Genomic DNA, 21,542 nt, shown 5'->3' with positions numbered 1-21,542 from the left:
AGCCAGTTTTGAAGTCTATTGACTGCTTCTTTGTTGAATTTCTTGGCATTGTTTTCTTGTTTTCGCATTATTTCTAAGCAGAGCTTGAAATTTGACTTGAAACTTGAAACACTGTCAATTTAACGAATAACTTTCATTTCAAGCTATTTTCCCGTTTTTCCACTGTTTTTCTGTGAAATTTCACTATCAGAGTTTGAAAATTGATCGGTAAGCAAGTTTTCAAGTCTTTTGACTGATTTCTTGTTAAATTTGAGTGTCAGAGCTTGAAAAATTCCTTAAAACACTGACAACTTAAGTTTAAGCAAGTTTTGACTGCTTTTTTGTTGAATTTCTTAGCATTGCCTTCTTGTTTTCGCATTATTTCTAAGCAGAGCTTGAAAATTGACTTGAAACACTGTCAATTTAACGAATAACGTTCATTTCAAGCTAGTTTCTCGTTCTTCCACTGGTTTTCTGTGAAATTTCGCTATCAGAGCTTGAAAATTGATTTGAAACACTGAAAATTCAACTGTAAGCAAGTTTTCAAGTTTTTTGACTGATTTCTTGTTAAATTTGACTGTCAGAGCTTGAAAATTGATTTGAAAAACTGGAAATTCATCGAGAATTTTCATGTTTACGTTAGTTTGCTGTGTTTTGACTGGTTTTATGTAAAATTTAACTGTCAGAGCTTGAAAATTGACTGTAAACACTGAAAATTCAATTGTAAGCAAGTTTTCAAGTTTTTTGACTGATTTCTTGTTAAACTTGACTGTCAGAGTTTGAAAACATTAATGGTATCAAAATCTTGGTGTTTCTACGGTCCTTTAACTAGAAACTTTCTACCAGGGTAGCAGAAGTTAGTTTTGAAGTGTAATCAGCTAAATTATTTCTTACCTTCCTGCCCTCTAAAACAGGATTTTACCATTTTGACACTCCTGATACTCAAATGTTAATCAGGAATTAGGTTTTGATATTTTAAAAAGATATCAGGAGTAACTTTACCTTCCTTCACTCTTAATACAGTAAAATTGACTTTTTTCTGGTCTTGTATACCCTATTACAGGTATCAAAGGTATCAGGAGTAACTGACATTTACTGTTTGTCATGTTTTGAAAGACGTGTTGTAAGGAACTTTGTATTAGGGTAGCAGAAGTAAGTTTTGATATTTTCCATTCATCCTACTCGAATTTCTGCACTCCTAATGCTAGGGCAGTGTGTTCCATTGAAACTTCTTTAAAAATCTAGTTACATTACAACCAGATTTAGAGTATATTGTAACTTTTCTGGGTTTCGTTACATTTTCTGGATTTTGTTACGTTAATTTACGGTCAATCAAACTACTTTCTCCCGCTTCACCATGGAAATTTGGAGGGGATTACAAAAACGTTGGGGGGGTTGGAGGGGGAGGGGGGAAAAGACAGAGAACAGCTGTGTTTGGACCAACGTTTTCCGGCAACGTGTATCGATCCAAAGCGAGCTATTCCGACTAATCTCTTTGGGGACTTGTGTGTTCCCTTTTTCACTCTTCTCAATCACTGAAAGGGATGAAATTCTCTCTAAAAAAAAATGCATTTTTATGAAAATTTTTTGGCTGATGACTCGGGGATAAAAGGGATTTACGAGTTTTCGTTTGTAGTTTATTAACCGGCAATAAGCGATTTGCATAGCCCTCTCTATAATATAGCGACATTTGGTAACCGCATAAATTCCGGCTCATTAATGTTCGTCGGTTGAATTCGAAATTATTCAAATGTTTGCCGCCCTTCCGTGTAGTTGCAGCTTTAGTTTTCGTGTATGGCACGCACCGCCAGTCAAAGTTAGAACGTGCGCACGTGTACGCTGGGGTAACAATTTTCCCTATCCTTGTAATTTTGGGGTGGTCGATCCCCTTTCTAGTGTGTACACTAGACAAACGAAGTTCGAAATCGATTTTTCCGGATAACACCCCACTTTTCAGGTCAAATTCCATTTTATGGCACCGTTACTGACGCCCTTAAGTCTGCCCTTACCTTCCTAGGAAAAGTTTACTTTTGACATGCCACCCTTAATATTTTTAGTATTTCGGTGTACACACTCGAGGTATTATGAGGCACTTTGCAAGTATTACGAAGCATTTTGAGGTATTTTTATGAGGAATATTTCAAAATGTGTTTTTCAAGAAAAAATTGCGATATTTTAGGGAATACTTTGCAGTAGACAATACCGTGTAGCAAAATATCTAAATTGCCTGAAAATCGAACAGAGCAGCATAAGCGCATATAAACTACATTTTTAAGGTCACGTGACCGTTTTTGACAACGTCAACTAGCCTTTACAGTGTTGCAAGCTCAAAAATTGAATTATCAAAGTCACGTGACGCGTATTTTGCAATTTAAGTTGGTACAAACTGTCTAAATTTAATTTACTAATTTTCCAAAGTTTAAACTGCGTTCTGAAGGTCACGTGACCGTTTTTGATAATGTCAACTGGCTTTTACAGTGTTGCAAGCTCGACAATTGAATTATCAAAGTCACGTGACGTGTATTTTGCAATTTAAGTTTCTAGAACTGTCTAAATTTAGTTTATCAATTTTCCAAAGTTTAAACTGCGTTCTGAAGGTCACGTGACAGTTTTTGACAGATGTCAACTGACCTTTACAGTGTTGCAAGCTCAAAAATTGAATTATCAAAGTCACGTGACGCGTATTTTGCAATTTAAGTTGGTACAAACTGTCTAAATTTAATTTACTAATTTTCCAAAGTTTAAACTGCGTTCTGAAGGTCACGTGACCGTTTTTGACAATGTCAACTGGCTTTTACAGTGTTGCAAGCTCGACAATTGAATTATCAAAGTCACGTGACGTGTATTTTGCAATTGAAGTTTCTAGAACTGTCTAAAATTAATTTATCAATTTTCCAAAGTTTAAACTGCATTCTGAAGGTCACGTGACTGTTTTTGACAGATGTCAACTGGCCTTTACAGTGTTGCAAGCTCGACAATTAAATTATCAAAGTCACGTGACGTGTATTTTGCAATTTAAGTTTCTAGAACTGTCTGAATTTAGTTTATCAATTTTCCAAAGTTTAAACTGCGTTCTGAAGGTCACGTGACAGTTTTTGACAATGTCAACTAGCCTTTACAGTGTTGCAAGCTCAAAAATTGAATTATCAAAGTCACGTGACGCGTATTTTGCAATTTAAGTTGGTACAAACTGTCTAAATTTAATTTATCAATTTTCCAAATTTGAACTGCATTTTAAAGGTCACGTGACCGTTTTTGACAATGTCAACTGGCTTTTACAGTGTTGCAAGCTCGACAATTGAATTATCAAAGTCACGTGACGTGTATTTTGCAATTTAAGTTTCTAGAACTGTCTAAATTTAATTTATCAATTTTCCAAATTTGAACTGCATTTTGAAGGTCACGTGACCGTTTTTGACAATTTCAACTGGCCTTTACAGTGTTGCAAGCTCGACAATTGAATTATCAAAGTCACGTGACGTGTATTTTGCAATTTAAGTTGGTACAAACTGTCTAAATTTAGTTTATCAATTTTCCAAAGTTTAAACTGCATTCTGAAGGTCACGTGACCGTTTTTTGACAATGTCAACTGGCCAAGTTTGCAAGTTAAAAAATTGAAATATCAAAGATAGGTGTCTTTAGTTGACAACTTGGTTACTATGACAGTTAGAAGATTCGTTCAAACGTCAAAATACAACCCGTAATTTCAGACAACCGTACAAAAATTGTTTTTTGTTGGTCAGAATTTGGAAAAACAGTCACCTGACCTTAGAAATTTTCAATTTTAAGCTTTCCAAAGTTTAAAAGGTCAAAGCGAGTGTCAAAAATTTGGAAAAAACCGTTACGTTGTCATTTAACTTAATCTATAAACTGTCACGTGACCAAAAACTGTTATCTGATTAAATTGGAATTTTAGAAATGTATTTAAGGCTGATAAAGGGACATTTTTAATTCAGACAGGACTGTACAGGGTGTCTCTGAAAATTGTGACGTGGTGAAGTTGTATTTTTTCAAAGGAGCACCCTGATGTATATTGTTAGGTAGATCTATAGGAATTATTATAGTAATGACACTGTTTAAGTGAAAATGACAACCAAAATTTTGAGGATCAAAAGCTAGCTAGCTTTTTACCCATCCAGTTGAATTTCAGGGTTACAAAGTTGCACTTACTTCAACAAACACTGTTACAGTTTAAATTTTACCATTAAAGCTTTTGTCAAGGTAATTTTTGGGATTTTTAGTGTCACACAAAAACGATTTAAAATCAGGCCCTTCTATACGTTGTAAATGACTAGGCAGAGGTAAACTACCAACCACTTGAGTGGTTTAAATGCGTAATTAACGTTCCTAGAACAATTTAAAAGCTTAAAATGTAGTTTGAACTGATTAGATATTATGACAGTAAACGACAATGGATTCCCGAAACTTATCGGACAAGGCCATTGACAAGAAGCATTGACCATGCAAATCAAACACGAAAAACTTTATAATAAACCGTGTGATTAACCTTGGTTAAATTTGGCAACGTTCCACCCATTTCGATTTCGATTGGAAATTGACGAGTTCCAAAAACGAGACTTGCATTCAAGTCTGGTTTATTATAAACCAAATCGAGGAGTTCGTTGGACGTTACATCATCAACTAGAAAAAAAATATGTAAAAATAAACGGTTTCGCTTTTCTAGACCGGTTTTAATGTTCGTTGCAATTATCGACAGACTACGATAAGATCGATAAGGAAAAATCGACTGGAGGTCGTTAGTGTTGTTGCAGTCGATTTCGGCGCATTCGAGGAATAATTTTCGATTGGGCCTCCGGAAAGCGATAGTGCATTGTCCCTTTCTGGTCGATACCGGTTTCCGGTCTGAACCCTTTTAGATAACACGGATGAACGTTAGTCTTAAGTGTAGGCGATGGATTAAGCCCATTTAGGAATGTGCGCTATTATCGACTTTTAGGTGTGTGGTGTGTTAGGTGTAAGTGTTTTTTTCATATCATTGGATAGAAAATTTAATGAGGATTCTGAAAATGTGCTTAAAAAAGACATTTTCTCACTCCAAGTGGGTTTTACAGGCCATTTTGTCCCTGACTGTCTTTTCAAACTATGTTTCTAGCAGTTCAAACTTTGACACCGCTTTTCTTCTTGACTGTACCAAATTTTGTAATGTTTTTTCATGTTATTGGATAGGAAATTTAATGAGGATTCCAAAAATGTGCTTAAAACAGTCATTTTCTCACTCCAAATGGGTTTTACAGGCCATTTTGTCCCTGACTGTCTTTTGAGACTGTGTTTTTGGCAAATCAAACTTTGACACCGCTTTTCTTCCTGACTGTACCAAATTTTGTAATGTTTTTTCATGTTATTGGATAGGAAATTTAATGGGGATTCCAAAAATGTGCTTAAAACAGTCATTTTCTCACTCCAAGTGGGTTTTACAGGCCATTTTGTCCCTGACTGTCTTTTCAAACTATGTTTCTAGCAGTTCAAACTTTGACACCGCTTTTCTTCCTGACTGTACCAAATTTTGTAATGTTTTTTCATGTTATTGGATAGGAAATTTAATGAGGATTCCAAAAATGTGCTTAAAACAGTCATTTTCTCACTCCAAGTGGGTTTTACAGGCCATTTTGTCCCTGACTGTTATTTGAGACTGTGTTTTTGGCAAATCAAACTTTGACATCGCTTTTCTACCTGACTGTACCAAATTTTGTAATGTTTTTTCATGTTATTGGATAGGAAATTTAATGGGGATTCCAAAAATATGCTTAAAACACTCATCTTCTCACACCAAGTGGATTTTACAAGCGATTTTGTACCTGACTGTCTTTTTAAACTGTGGTTCTAGCAGTTCAAACTTTGACCGCTTTTCTTCCTGACTGTACCAAATTTTGTAATGTTTTTTCATGTTATTGGATAGGAAATTTAATGAGAATTCCAAAATTGTGCTTAAAACAGTAATTTTCCCACTTCAAGTGAGTTTTACAGGCCACTTTGTCCCTGATTGTCCTTTCAAACTGTGCTTCTGGCAGTTCAAATTTTGACACCACTTTTCTTTCTGACTGTACCAAATTTTGTAATGTTTTTTTCATGTTATTGGATAGGAAATTTAATGAAGATTCCAAAAATGTGCTTAAAACACTCATTTTCTCACTCCAAGTAGGGTTTACACGCGATTTTGTCCCTAACTGTCTTTTCAAACTGTGTTTCTGGCAGTTCAAATTTTTACACCGCTTTTCTCCCGACTGTACTAAATTCTGTAGTGTTTTTTCATATTATTGGATAGGAAATTTAATCACGATTTCGAAAATGTGCTTAAAACTGTCATTTTTTCACTCACTGTGGTTTTGACAAGCAATTTTGTTCCCAACTGTCAAACTCGGGCAACCCATTCCTAACCTTATAAATAATATGACACTGTCACTTCATATTTGCTAAATTCCTAACCAAAATCAACGTAAATAAACGGAGAAATGTCAGCTGGAATGCCCAAAACTGTTTTCAAAACTAATCACCAGAGGGAGTATCTCTTATCTTGAAACGCCAATACAAAACGTGTTTCTGAGAAGACAGTTATTTTGAAAGTGATCACGTGACTGTCTAGCTAAATTATCCTCCAAAAACCACGTGATATCTGCGACTGATGTCAAAATTTGCAAGAATTGCAGTTTAACACAGTTTTTTTACAGTTTTCGAAACAAAACGTATTTCTGAGATTTATGACAGTTGTCAGGTTGTAATATTGATAATAGACTTGATATTTTGCCAATCAAGTTACTTTTTTTGATTGAAACTTGAAAACTGGATTCTGATATCAAAATGATAAAAACTGAATTGTGAACTAGACATTTCTAGTAATTTAACGAAGAAAATGTTCGGATTTAGTGTGTTTTGACAGGAAAACCCCATTTCCCGGCTAGATAAAAGAAAACTAGTATACAGTGTACCACTGTTAGTTGTATACATGTTATTGTTTAAATATGTTAGGTAATAGGTCTGTTCGCAGAGTCAATTTCAAATTGATTTCCAACTAAAAATCGGAAAATGTTGGCTATTATTGGTTGAATGCTCACGTGACAATGACATTTTTTGACTAATGGCCTAATTTTGAAGTTGCATACAAGGAGTGACACCTCGTTTTCCACTAATTTGGGGTTTTCAAAAACCTAGTTGTTTTTAAAAGAAGAAAACAAACAAAGTAACGCCACTGAACTAGCAATTATTAAGCACGAACAATTTCCTAGAACAAACAACAACCGTCTTGTATTTGTGCATGACTTAGATAACCCGCAGCAGCAACTCATTTGTTTACTCGATGGAATGCTTTCTTTTCCCCCCCCCCCCTTACAAATGACAAATCAATGAATCATTCGACCTATTCCGACTGAAGGGGCATAAAACACATAATTCTTGACATTAAAAAAAAAAAATCATCAGACACGTATACGTGGTTAATATTCCGTCAACATCAACATTGTTGACTAGTAACACCGGAAGATGGTCATTTGTTATTCTAGCGCCGTGGGGACCATTTACGTTTCGAAATTTCGTATGGTCGACGACCAACCAGAGGTTCGATCGAAGATCGAAGATGGAAGAAACGGTGAGTGAAGAAAGAAATGAACGAGTTGTATCCGTTGCACAGACGATGCATTTACGGCCGTCAGTTAACAGTAAAACAACATGTGCACTTAGTGTGACTCCGCTGCTGGATAATGTAAACAACGCCCTCTGCTTCCTCTTGTATAACGTTTTTTTTCTCAAACAGGCATGTCGTTCCTGGTCGATTTCACTTTTCTTTCCGCCACAACAAACGCGATTCAAACTGTTTTTAAAGCGCGTCTGTTTCGTGATTTTGTCACTTATACCTACAGGGTGTTCCTCAATATCATGTACAAACAAATGGGGGCGATTCCTCGGCATGTTTAATTGCTAAAGTCTCATCTCAAGCTTCTATATGAGTTTCTAGAACCGTCCATAAGTTTTCAAATGATTTAAAAGCAATCCAAAACCTTCAATGCTTTTTAAATTCTCCACAAACCTTCCAAATACTCCTAAATAGTCTAAAAAGATTTTAAAATACTACAGAAATAACTCCAAAATGCTTCTAAAGCAGTCGAACGCCTTCCAAAAGCTTTTAGAACACTCGAAAAGCTTCCAACTTTAAGAATTTCCAAATGCCTCTAAAGCATTCCAGAACCTTCAATATGCCCTTTAAACTTGACAACTGTCAAAACGTCGACAGAACAAACGTCACGTAGTCTAAGGTCACGTGACAGCTGTCAGATAACCCAAAACTGTCATGATACGTTCACAACTAGAGAAAATTGTAAAATAGCTTTATAGGTCAAAAACAATTGAAAAAGGAATGTTTTATAAGTTTACGCACTGGAATTTGACAGTTGTGACGACAGAGACAATTTGAGAACTTGTTTAACGTCACGTGACAACTGCCAAATGTATCAAAACTTGGCTGTCAATCAAACATTTGTTACATTTGAGATACGACAGTACACGTAAATGGTGTTTTATAGCTTCACGAGTAAAGTTTTTACAGTTGTTGCGTCTCTCTCTATCTGTCTCGTAGTCTAAGGTCACGTGACAACTGTCAAATGTGTCAAAACTTGTACGTTTGTACGCAAGGCTGTCAAACAAACATTTGAGATACAACAATACAGGTAAATGTGGTTTTATACCTCCATGCGTAAAGTTTTGACAGTTGCTGCATCTCTCTCTATTTGTGACGTAGCGTAAAGTCACGTGACAGCTGCCAGATAAGACAAAACTGTCAAGATACGTTCACAATTAGACAAAATTGTAAAACCACGTTAATGGTCAGAAACCATTGAAAAAATAATGTTTTATAGGTTTACGGACTGAAATTTGACAGTTGTGACGACAAGGACAATTTGACAGCTCGTTTAAGGTCACGTGACAACTGTAAAATGTGTCAAAACTTGTACGTTTGTACGCAAGGCTGTCAAACAAACATTTGAGATATAACAATTAACAATACACGTAAATGTGGTTTTATACCTCCATGCGTAAAGTTTTCACAGTTGCTGCGTCTCTCTCTATTTGTGACGTAGTCTAAAGTCACGTGACAGCTGTCAGATAGAACAAAACTGTCAAAATTCGTTCACAAATAGACAAAATTGTCGGCTTTATAGATCAGAAACCATTGAACAAGTGATGTGTGAGTGTTTCATTGGTTTATGGACTGGAATTGGTCAGTTGTGACAATTTAGAAGCTCGTGTAGTATCACGTGACAACTGTCAAGTTTGAAACTTTGCCGCTGATGAAATTGGTGTCTGAGCTAGTTAAAAGGGCGACCAAGAGACATTTGTTGGTATCTCCGAAAGTAATTGAGGTAGGAAGTTCAAATTTTCATATTGTCAACTGTAAGACTGAAGTAAGTTCTCGAATTAGATTTTTACGCAAAAAAAATGCCTGAAAATGTCTTTGTTCTAAAAGCAACCTTAGTCAAGTAGAACCAAAAAGACCCAACCAAAGTCGCGTTCCTCGTGGTTATATTTAACCTTTTGAGAAGGTCGCAGGCATTTAAATCGGTCTTAGGCTATTTCAAGCGGTCGAGAGGGGCTTCTGTTTCTAATCATGGTCGCCCCTTTTGCCCCGAAACGAGAAGGTCTTTGCCGCCTTTAAACCGCGTTTACATCGTCAGCTTTACACACACATACGGACTGGAGGCTTATTTAACAACAATGGTTGAGAAACGCGGTGGGACGTGGGAGGAACGGGCTATTTATAAAGTCCCACATCCTACTAAATTCCAATTAAAAAGGAAACCGTAATAAATTCCCGTTTTGCTTGGGTTGTACGATGTGGTGGTACTCTCGATGGGATCCAAACTCGGTTTACACCGCACAACCTTGGCCGGAATAATGCATTCCATAGGCGAGTTTACTGAATGGAAAACGATGCTAAACGGGGTGTTACGTAAGTAACAGTGGCGTATCAAAGTGTGGCAACGTCGCAATGCGCGTAAATGAATGAATCCCCCTAGTGGTAATTTGATTGTTGTCCCAGGTCCCAACGGGATCGATCCCATTACTTTCTTAGAAGTGGCAACAATGCGGCGACATTCTTTTGTCACAAAAACCACCTGACTGTATCGACACTGTCGCGTACACACACACAGTGGGGAAACAGGTGCCATTATACGTAAATAATGAACGAGGTTTGGCTTCATTGTGCCCCTTTTAAGTCTTCCGCGTATACGAAGGGGTAAAACTGGGGCTCGTATTGTTCCACTGCCCTTAAAAAAGATGCTTTTAATTCCTACAAGTTTCCACTCTATACACTGTTCGTCACTCAGACTTTATTACACCTACAAAAGTCATCATTTTCGAATGAGTGGCAAATTACCATCTACCCCAGCTGGTCACATTGGCAACACCGCTGATCTAGACGGCAGACAGACCCCGGACGTCAAAGAGAGTTGTCAAAAAGAAAGTGATGGGAGGGGACAGATTCTCCCGACCGCGATCCGAAGATGACCGATCCGCTTTCGACCCACAATTTAAATCAATAATCATCGAAATGATTTCTCTTTGTAAATACGAATTTCTGTCATTTTTGTACTTGCAGTTCAGTAATAAACTGTTGTTTGCGTTGAGAATTACTAGAGTGGCTTATTTTGATGCTTCCCGGCAACCATAAAGCTAGAACATAACCTGAAAATGTCATGCTTCTATAACTGTCTAAATTTGTGCGGTTTTCGTTTTATACACAAACGTATGCAGATGCAGTAAAAAATATGTTTTTTTTTTATTGTTTCGTGTAGTTGATTGCAAATTGTGAGTGAAAAACCAAAAAAGGGTTCATTCCTGATCCAGATATGTATAGATAGAGCTTTTTTATACACAATCAAGTCCAGCCTAAACAAATTGGTTAGAACATTTGTCCTGGAAAGCACAACACACAGCAAACCAGTTTAAACACTGTTCAATGTAAGAAAATTTGTAAATCCTTGAAACTAGGTAAGCAAAACTGGTAAATGGTTCTTATGTTATTACCAAGAACATTCAATCAAAATTATTTTTGTTGCTCTCACAATGAAGGACGCTTTAAAATGTAACTCACATACCTGTGCATGTAACAGGTACCTAATAAGTTTACTGTACTAGAAAGCACTTGTACTTACCACTGAGTATAGTGTTGGAGTAAAATCAAAGTGTTCAACCACTGTTGAGTTAGATCCGGTAAAAAACTGACACGGTTGGGCTTTTTCCTGAATTGCTGTTACAATGTGGCTTGAAAAACTTATGAACGGCAGCAAACAAAAATAACTCACGCAAATAACCTCAAGTTTTGATTTTAAACCGTAAAAATTCATTTAATCCTCAAAAAACTCAATTTCCACAATACAAACAAACGCAAACTGTCACCACTATTTACACGCCATATTGGAATTTTTGACAAGCACCTTCTAGGCTTTCTAGTATAGTAGGCGGTGATTTGTCATGTTTCCAAAGTTTAAACAGCGTTTTGAAGGTCACGTGATCTCTTTTGACAGATGTCAACTGGCCTTTACAGTGTTGCAAGCACACAAATTGAATTCTCAAGTCATGTGACGTTGGCATGTCTAAATTTAAATTACCTACCAATTTTTCTCTAGTGATTCTTTTAAATGACTTTATTTGACAAGTGCCAACTTGGTTACTATGACAGAAGATTCGTTCAAACGTCAAAATGTAACCCAAAATGTAGTACAAAAAATTATTTTTTGTTTTTCAGCCACAATTTTCAGCTTTCGGCACGAGGTGTCAAAAATTTGGAAAAACCTTTACGTTGTCATTTAACTTAACCTAAAAACTGTCACGTGATTTTTAAAAAAAGCTATTGGGTTTTCAAAATTTGGAAAAGCAATCACGTAACCCGAAGTCATTTTTATTGAATCATTAATCCTTATGACATCAGGTCAAAATGTCATATACAAATTGTAACAGCAGACATAAGACTACTTAATTAACCTAACCTAAAACCTCTCACGTGACCAAAAAAAAATAATTTAAATGGTATATTTCTGGTCTCAATGCCAGGAGTCTTATCGTGTCACATGTGGTGAAACATTTGAAGGCATTCTGAGGCAGTTTAAATAATTTCAAGGGAATTTGAGGTATTTTGGCAGGTTTAAAGGCATTTTAAGCAATAATAGAAACATTTCAAGATATTTTGTATGCAAAATTGTGTCAAATATTCAATGCCCTAGTTCATTTAGTTTGAAAGATTCCGGTCGCCCTTTTGGCACTTTGTTAACTTTGCGCTGTTGCCAATAATTTTACATGTAAATAACTAAAAGATATTTTAGTTATTAAAGTAAATATTGACCCTAAAAAACCATTTCACGTGAGTAATAAAGCAGTGTTGCGATGATTTTTTAGTTTGCTCGACACTTTTGCAACCATGTTTACGATAATGGAGTGTCGACCGCTTATTGAATATCAATACCCGATTATGCTATCAATAACCCACACATGAACATATAAATAAAACACACCCTGATGACAAATTAGATGGAAAATTACCCAGGAAATTCGTAGGACATAGTTTTGTTCAAGTTTCCAATTTGACAACATTCTAAGAAAGTGATAACCGTATCAGTCAATAAAACATAATCTAAAAGCGATTATGATAATTGGTTAATATCAAGTTGTCAAGCGAATTGTTGAAATGGACGCCATATTGGAAATTCACGATATTAAGTTGGTAGCTGTGGCAGATATTTTCTGCGGTTCTAATTGGAAACTAACGCTGAAATATCCAACAAAAATGAGCGATTACTCATTCAGTTCGATTAGGATTTATCTCGTTCTAGGAGGGATTAGATTTGTTTTTCCCATTTGGCCTTCTCTGCTGCAATTACATTCCGACGATTATGAGACGTTTCCGACTTGATCATCAATTACGTGAGTGGGAAAGCAATCAACTACAAAAAGAATGACAAAATACTTTAAACATAAACTAAGGCCGCATTCGTTTTCTCACGCTCCATGGAGCGAGCAGAGCGTTTTTGACGTCGCAATGACGTAATTTGACAGTTGGTTAAATTATGGTTTTGCCAAATTACGTCATCGTGACGTCAAAAACGCTCTGTTTGCTCCATGGAGCTTGAAAATTAGTTTAAGTAAGCAGCAAGAGATGACACTTCTGATTTGACTGTTGGAAAACATGAGTTTTAATGCGACGTTGCCTAGTTGACAAATCACTTTTTTTTGTTTTTAAAATAACAGATTTTGTGTGTTTTGTTTAATATTATTGTGTTTCACTTTGTTGTACTTTTAATTTAGATATTTTTTATTAGTTTTTTTTTTAATATTCATTAAAGGTTATTTTATACTTAATACATTATAAATTCCAAAACAGTCACGTGATTTAGAGTTTAAAACTAAAAACACGATGACGTAATCTTTAAAATTAAATTGCATGCAACTCTGTAAAGGCCAGTTGACATCTGTCAAAAACAGTCACGTGATCTTCAGAACGCAGTTCAAACTTTGGAAAATTGATAAATTAAATTTAGACAGTTATACAAACTTAAATTGAAAAATACACGTCACGTGACATTGATAATTCAATTTTTGAGCTTGCAACAGTTGACATCTGTCAAAAACAGTCACGTGACCTTCAGAACGCAGTATAAACTTTGGAAAATTGATAAACTAAATTTAGACAGTTGTACCAACTTAAATTGAAAAAAATACGTCACGTGACTTTGATAATTCAATTTTTCAGTTGCAACACTGTAAAGACCAGTTGACATCTGTCAAAAACTGTCACGTGACCTTCAGAACGCAGTTTAAACATTTACAGTCACGTGATCCTCAGGATTCCGTTTTGGCATTAAAAAAGAGTCATGTGACGTTTAAAAATAAATTTGATTATTGAAAATCGTCATGCGACTGTATGAACTGTAAAAAGAATCACGTGACTACTGAAAAACGGGAAGGTGATTTTTTAAATCAACATCACAGTCATGTGATACCTAATATAAAATCCAATTTAATTCTTAAAATAGTCACGTGACCTTCAGGATCAGTGTTTTGAAGTCACGTGGACTAAAAAAAATTAAATTTGATTATTGAACATTGTCACGTGACCATTTGCACATTAAAAGAAGTCGCGTAATTTAAAAAAATCTCAGTTCAAACTATATTTCGCTATTTTTACACAATCACGTGACCTTTAGGATTTCGATTTGACGTTAAAAAAGAGTCACGTGATTTTTAAAAATATATTTGATCATTAAACTTGATTGTCACGTCACCCTTCAATACCAGGATAAGGAGGACCCCTATGGGGATCTTGGAAACGGTTAGAGATACAAATTTGGTTAAATAAGAGAAAAATTGCGTCAAAATATTTTTGACGTTTAAAAATGGGCTAGATTTCAGAGTTTTTCAGTTTTTGAACACAAAACTGATGTGATTTTGAGACAATCGTTCATAGCTCCTAAACGATCACACACATAAGGTGGTAACAAGCAAAATTCCTTGAAAATATTAGCAACGAGTCTCCTATCAGTTCTGAGATATTGAGGTTTGAAGAATCGATTACCAGTCGGTTGGTAAATCAGGTTTCGCTAACCTCGGTTCATCATCAATCCCCAGGTGAATTGCATTATTATAGTAAATATTTTTAACGACCAGCATATATCTGGCTTTACAGGTGTATTAGCCAATAATAATTGTAAATCAACCGAATGGGGTTACGTAAATCATTAACCGTGTACTATGAGATCATACTTAGGAACGTTTAACAACACACGGTTTGTTTACATTAGGATTAAACGTTATATCCTTATCGGGACAATTTTAATATTATGCGACGGTTATTTTTAAAGTTATCGCATACTTTTCTAAACAATTTACAATCACACTCCTACGTAAAGCTGACTAATTGCCTGGCATTGCTCTGGTGCTTAGAATGCAACCGACACTTGACACAGTGGGGAAATACACTAAAGGACAAAAACAAATTTATGTATACAGGGTGATTCCAAAGTTGGGACTTTCCTTTCACCTGCGAATAGGGCTTCAAAAAATAAGGTTTTTTTTCCTTTGACGCTTTTTCGAAATATGAACAATAACGAAGATACAGGGTGTCAAAGTTTGAAGCCTTGTGAAGCTGTAATTTGCACTCCAATCTAGATTTTTTATATATCAATTGAAAGAGGATGAAAAATTTTACAAAATGTCGGTTGAGCGAATTTTCTAACTTTTTCAGTTTTTGAGAAATTTCAATTCGAAAATTGTGTCACTTTTTGTGAGTTTGCAGCGTTGTTGCCAGGTTTGAAGCCTTGTGAAGCTGTAATTTGCACTCCGATCTAGATTTTTTATATATCATTAGAAAGAGGATGAAAAATGTTACAAAATGACGGTTGAGCGATTTTTCTAACTTTTTCAGTTTTTGAGAAATTTCAATTCGAATATTGTGTCACTTTTTGTTTGAGTTTGTAGCGTTGTTGCCAGGTTTGAAGCCTTGTGACGCTGTAAATTGTTCTCCAATCTAGATTTTCTATATATCGTTGAAAAGATGATAAAAAATGCTATAAAATATCGATAGTATACACCCTGCATCTTCGTCATTATATTTTTCAAAAAAGCTTCAAACGAAAAAAAAAAACCCAACTTTGGAATCACCCTGTATAAAGACAAAAAGTCTTTAAGTGTGTCTGGCCCTATAGGGAGGTTAGGTTTCAATGGTTTAATTACAGGGGAAGTTAATTATGTGGGTCATAAAAACTGTTTTAAAAATCCATAGTAAAACACCCTTGTCCCAAGGGATTTGTCGTTTAAGTGACTTTTAATAGTTTTCAATCAGCTTTATATAATAATAACAGGCAATCCTTGAATGTATCATTTTACTTAACCTAAAACTACCATAAGTTTTGACAATGACAATTTAATGACTAAAAACTCTTAACTTTACTAATTCCAACTTAATGAGAAAACTGGCATAACCTAACCATTACACACTCCTTTTTCAAAGGAAAAATTGGTTCTAAGAACCAATCAGCATTAGTCAGCTAATTACTTCTCGTTAGCTAATAACCTCTGTCAAACGTAATGACAAACTGACAGCGCCAAAATGGCGTCTGAAACATCAAAGAACAATTCAATTGACATTGAACGCTACTGACAGATGACAATTGCTGTGAAAGTTAGGAATAACGAATTTAATTTACAAAATCATTAAATTTTAGCAATGTTACAAATAAAGCCACTGATAAGATATTTCATGTTATCTTGCAAGTTATGTTAAGCTGCCACAACGGATATCACAGGATTATTCTAATGAAAGTGTATTACACCGCAAATGACGATAAAACCCCAATCATAACCTCAACTAGCATACTTAACTACCCAAAATGGTGGGTCCAGTTCTAGAACATAACCGTGACAGCGCCACACTGACGGTGTTTGTTTAAAACATTAACCACATTGTGACAGTTGACAGATGACAGAAATCCCTAAATACAATCAAGTGGGACACAATAGTCATGTTCAGTCAAATGTAGAAGCTTTAGAAAGTGTTTAGAGAATTTGAGACACTTTGATTGATGTTTAGATCCTTTCTCAACATGTTTTAGACGTGTTGACGTCAAACCGACTAAATTGTACACATTTCCTAGGGGATTTAGCTAAACTTAGACGCTCCAGACTCTGATTAGACATTTGACAATTAATTTTGGACACTTTTCCAACACAATATTCAGACTTTTGTCAAAAATTTTCACTAATTTTAGACAGTTTACAACAACAAGTTTCAACATGGCGGATGACATAGGAAAAATGTCAAAATGGCCGCGTAAGTCACAGCATAGTTGTTGATGAACAGTTTAATATCCGTAACAACTACAACCTTAATTTGACAGGTTAAGGCGACGTTGTCGTGTCGTTTCTGATGATTCAAGACAACTGGACAGTCATCCAGGCAACTGGAATTAGTAAATTAACCTTCTTGAACTGAATTACTCAATGAACACGGTTTAGAGTACCTACATTTCACAGAATTAAAAAAAACCTGCTAAAGATCAAAATTTAAAACTGTTTTGACAGTTGACAAGCTGCGTGAACTTCTTTAACCTAATCAACAACCGCGACAAGAGTGCTGTGATTTACATAAATGACAGTCGTAAGAAACGTCATCCTGACAGCTCGTACCATAAATGGCAGCTTCATGTAATCTGTTAATTAGTTGTGTAATATTGTTAACAACTTTTGACAGTTGAATGCGACGTTGCCGTAGTTTGACCGCAAATTTTTAATGCCTTTAGACATTTTTTTGTGTTATGGTAATTTACCTGTTGCCAGTGATCCTCCAGGCTCGGTTTGGCGGTGAAAAAGCCGGTGTCGTGAATGTCCTGCAGCTCCTTGAAGATGTCCACGCTGGGTAAAATATCCATGTCGGCCACAACCAAAAAAAACTAAACGGGCAAAAAACAGTAAAACCCACACAAACTCAAAAAAAAACGCACTAAAACTCCATATCCAGGGGTGGGGGTAATTAGTGGTCGAACATTGACCGGCCGCGGCACTCGAATCCCGAAATCCGCTCTAAAAACGGTCCTGGAGCAACAAACAAATCCAAATAAAACTTAAAGAGTGCACGCACACCACTCAGTAGCGTAGAGACGGAAAAATGAACTCCGTTTTTGTTTTTCGGAGCGAGAAAAAATGGATTCGCGACGGAAAACCGATTTTCGCCGGGGCACCGCGTTCCGTTGTTAGATCCGGAGCAATAGGATGACAAATATTGCAGTTTTGTTGACGTCTCGTGACCCCGGTCGGCTACAGAGCAAACATACAAACATACAGGCCGTCGAATTCGGCACGACTAGCCAGCAGAACCTTTTCGAATGAGCCTGCCGACCGGCACTCGTGGTGCGCTGCAAAGCAACGTTGTCGCGTCTACCGTGTTGTCGTTTGCACGGTTGAATAACTCCAATCCTCGTTCTGATCGATCAACACACTCCAACTAAATCAATTATTGGAGAAAATTGGAAAAAACTAATTTATAGTGAATGCTAGAGTGGAAAATGCGAGTGACAACCGGAGCACAAGTTGGCCACCCTGGCTGGAGCATATTTGTTAACGATTTCCCCGTGCGCGGATCGCGCCATCTATAAACCCGCCGCACAAACACACAACTAATCAGTAATCAATATAGCCCTGACTCACACTATACGTCACGTGTTGTACTCAGTCACGTTACCGCTTCTGTTAGCTAAAATGATTTTAAAATCTAGTAGTAGAAATTGCCAAAACAACCTCATATCCTTACTACACCAAACTTTATTATTACTTATGAGAAACGTACAGATAAATTGGACGGAATTGGGTGGGCAGTATATCTGTCAAATTGTCAAAACTAGCCGTAAAGCTTCTCCAAAATGGTCGTGGGGGCGTCGGCGCTAAACTTGGAAATCTGTCGCAACAGCGCAAACTTCTTCATTATACCCTTCTTCGAGGACTGCAGATCGTACAAGGAGCACAAATTCAAAATGATCGACTCGTGGAGAGTGTTCACCGGGTTGGAGGCGATCGCCGCCTCCAACAAGGAGATCGCCTCCTTGATGCGTCCGTCGTAGAACATGCACACCCCCAAGTTGTTTAGGATCTAGTCAGGAAACAGTTCAGATGAATCGTTTGCTGGAGAAATTGCATTTACCATAATGTTGGAAGGGTCTAGAGCGGTGGCGCGTTGAAATGACGTGCAGGCTTCTTCGTAGTTTTTTTGAGCGATTGCCAACAGCCCTCTGTCGACCAGTTCGCGAACTCCACTCGAACCGTACAAGTAGGCCTCGTTGAAACACACCCCAGCAGCTGATTGGTTCATTGTTAGTGTTGTTAAGCATTTTTAGAGTTGCATAGTTGGTCCCAAAAAGACACGATTACGTATCACATATTTTGAATCACCACCCTCTGTACAAGAAAGCCAAGAAGGTACATGCCAAAAATTCCAATATGGCCGAAATAGTGGTTGACAGTTTGTATTGTGGAAATTGAGTTTTTCGATGATTAAATTAATTTTTAAGGTTTAAAGTCAAGACTTGGGATTACTTGCCAAAGTAATTTTTGTTTGCTATTATATATTGTTGTTTATATGTTTATTGTTCTAGTGAAAGTGTAGTTTGTGTTCATTTTATTGTGTTATCACTATTGTTATTGTTCCTTCATTGTTCTATAATTTGTTGTTGGTTTTTTAACTTATATACTCTATTGCCTCTACAATATGCCGTCCACTTGTTGTTTGCCAAATTGTAAAAGCAATTTGAAAACCGCTAATGCCGCCATTAAAACTGACATTCTAGGCTTTCTTGTACAGAGGGCGGTGTTTGAGCCCAACTTTTTCTGGTAGAAGTAATTTTATCGCATTTTCCATTAGTTTAGTGTATTTTCACACTACTTTTACACCAACACCATCAATTGAAAACACTATTAAAGTAATTTTGGAAAGGTTGCAGTAAGTGAAAGTATCAGTCAGTATCACATACACCATCAGACAATTTGGTATGTCAAAACTGACATTTGAAAGAATGGTGACGTAATCGTTTTCTTTTTGGGACCAACCAGAGAGTGTCGGATAATATTGACGATCAAAAAACCTGCCAATATTTAGTGGAAATCTACAATTGTTTCTGTCCCTTAAGCAAGAAACCTATAAAAGTGCGACATACACTTTCCATGGTTATGTTAAAACTGATTGTGAACTGATTTAACGATCGTTTAATGTTATCCGGAGTGCTATATAAATAAGCTGGTGGTAAAACCTTTGTTTGGTGAAGAAGCTTGTAACGTCAATTGATTTTGACATTGGGTGCGTGCATTGGGGGGGTGCGGGTTCGCTCTACAACTAAACACTACAAGAACAGGCCTCGAGCCTACCGCTAATATTTCCAGTTTGCAAGTTGAGACGTCCCAAAGCGGAAAGGAGCACGTGTTTCGGGGGCTCATCCCTACAGGCAAAGCTGTTTAGCCGTTATTTCAAAAAAAAAAGAGGACGCTACCGTTCGATCAGCTGTCCGAGCAACTCCATGGCCAAACCATAATCGCGAAGCGAACAAGCGCAGTTTATGATCGAGTAGATAACCTTAGTTTCTCTGACCGACCATAGTCTTAACGAGTCAGCTCGGTCAGTATCAGACAGCTCAGTGGCGCTGCCGTCTTCGCACAAACCTAAAAAAACTTAATTGGGCAACAGCACAACTTTTTCTTTTTTCAACCTTTTTTCAAGTTGTTTAGCATTTTTTTAATGGCGGCCCACATGCAGAAGAGTTTGCGTAACGAGTCTTTGGGCTTGCCGCAATGCATGGACAACTCGGCTAGCAGTAACCGGAAACTGAAAGTTGCCATACTTCCGGCACGACTTTCGAAAGTTTCCGGATAGTACTGTGGAATTCACCCTACTTAACATCACTAGTTTAACTTAAAGTGAAGCAATACTTGGTAAAAAACGTCAGGCTTCTCTAGTTGACTGAAGGGTTGAGCTTCGGCTTGAGCTACAGCAAACGATTTGGTTTTAATTAGCAACGCCAGTCTGATGTACCATAATTGTAAAGTTTGGGGGGTGTGCACCGAGGGGTGGCCTTGCCGCCCCCTCCCTTGTCCGTATAACGTTAACAGCATAGCGGTATGATTGATTGCCGCCCTAAAATTGCTAGTTACAAACCAAACAAAGAACGGTTAAAGCAAATCACCCGTAGGCACCCATTTGGACTAGTTCCTTAAGCCGCCTCTCGTTAGGGGTGAGGCTGCCTCTTTTACATCCTTCCCGAGCCTCACGGCAACACAACACCACAGGCTCTCCCACGTCATCTTCGATGTCCTCATCTAGCAGCACCTACAAAGTTGGCAATGTAGCTGCTAGTTAAGCAGGATTTAAATCCAACCCCCGGCATTGTGAGCATTCCAATGTCAGGTTGATAGCCGCCCGAAGGGTGGGCCAATCGAGCGGCCAAAACCTGCCGAGTCTTCTCCATAGGGATCCACGCATCCCGACGTCGTTCTGCCTCCCCCGAGGAGGTTACTCTAGGTATATAAGTGTCCTGCAACTCTTTGTTTAGGCACTTTTTACTGACAGGAGGAAAACCGTACCGGAGTATGTTTCCTGCTCACCAGGTTCACAGAAACTTCAAAAAACATCCGTGAACCAGAAAAAACACACTTTACGTTAACCTCTCATTTAGTTGTGTGTTGTACTGGCTGACGTATCAAACGAAATGGAGTTTCTAGACTGAAGGGATCGATACATAGTAGGAAAGTGGTTAATTTAAGGGGGTGGAGAGTGCGGGGAAGGTAATAAATCATATTTAGGCTGCCCTAGGTCAAATTTGTTTGAAAAACCACAAAGAAATACTTGTAATATTTGACTTAATGTGGTTTGCTAGTCTGAAAGGGTCAGAAGGGTTAAAAATTAATAATCGATAGGCCGTTCAGGTTGCCGCATCGACACATCAAATACTACTTAACATTGTGTCTCGGTAATTTGCAAACTTGGCAACGCTACCAAAACACAAAACTTTGATAGGAAGAACTGTTTA

The 21,542-nt window shown here is 37.1% G+C and overlaps 2 protein-coding genes across 4 annotated transcripts in view; both read right to left on the bottom strand.

Annotated features, from left to right (window-relative positions):
• LOC145731457 (Krueppel-like factor 7) overlaps nt 1-17,851 on the bottom strand; it is a 74,966-nt gene extending 57,115 nt beyond the window's left edge. The window contains exon 1 of the mRNA XM_081983258.1: nt 17,304-17,851. Coding sequence (XP_081839384.1) covers nt 17,304-17,405 — 102 coding nt within the window. The 5' untranslated portion in view covers nt 17,406-17,851. The remainder of the gene's footprint in view (nt 1-17,303) is intronic.
• A 425-nt stretch (nt 17,852-18,276) lies between these two features.
• On the bottom strand, nt 18,277-21,476 carry LOC145731427 (trafficking protein particle complex subunit 12-like). Of its 3 annotated transcripts, none has more exons than XM_081983222.1 (9): nt 21,097-21,476; nt 20,892-21,047; nt 20,700-20,842; nt 20,446-20,650; nt 20,226-20,391; nt 20,010-20,178; nt 19,888-19,958; nt 18,671-18,825; nt 18,277-18,619 (listed from the first exon to the last, which is right to left on the bottom strand). In XM_081983222.1, exons 1-9 carry the CDS (start codon nt 21,142-21,144, stop codon nt 18,371-18,373), a joined length of 1,362 nt encoding a protein of 453 aa, XP_081839348.1. In that variant the 5' UTR covers nt 21,145-21,476; the 3' UTR covers nt 18,277-18,370. The 3 variants fall into 3 exon arrangements, with proteins under 3 accessions (XP_081839348.1, XP_081839349.1, XP_081839350.1); XM_081983223.1 differs by having other exon boundaries at nt 20,892-21,030; XM_081983224.1 differs by lacking the exon at nt 19,888-19,958.
• Between the last annotated feature and the right edge of the window lie 66 nt (nt 21,477-21,542).

The sequence above is a fragment of the Ips typographus genome, linkage group LG7 (assembly GCF_016097725.1).
Source record: "Ips typographus isolate SLU linkage group LG7, UJ_Ityp_2.0, whole genome shotgun sequence".
Taxonomy (NCBI): Eukaryota; Metazoa; Arthropoda; class Insecta; order Coleoptera; family Curculionidae; genus Ips; species Ips typographus.
The sequence above is the reverse complement of the archived record's forward strand: the minus strand, read 5'-3'. Positions and strand labels throughout refer to the sequence as shown.

Excerpts from the sequence above, each read along its gene's own strand:
- LOC145731427 (XM_081983222.1), bottom strand. The coding sequence starts at position 21,144 with ATGTTTTTTGAAGTTTCTGTGAACCTGGTGAGCAGGAAACATACTCCG. Across the intron at positions 20,843-20,891 it reads GAATGCTCACAATGCCGGGG|GTGCTGCTAGATGAGGACAT; the intron begins GTTGGATTTAAA and ends CCAACTTTGTAG. Across the intron at positions 20,179-20,225 it reads GCTAAACAACTTGAAAAAAG|GTTTGTGCGAAGACGGCAGC; the intron begins GTTGAAAAAAGA and ends AAGTTTTTTTAG.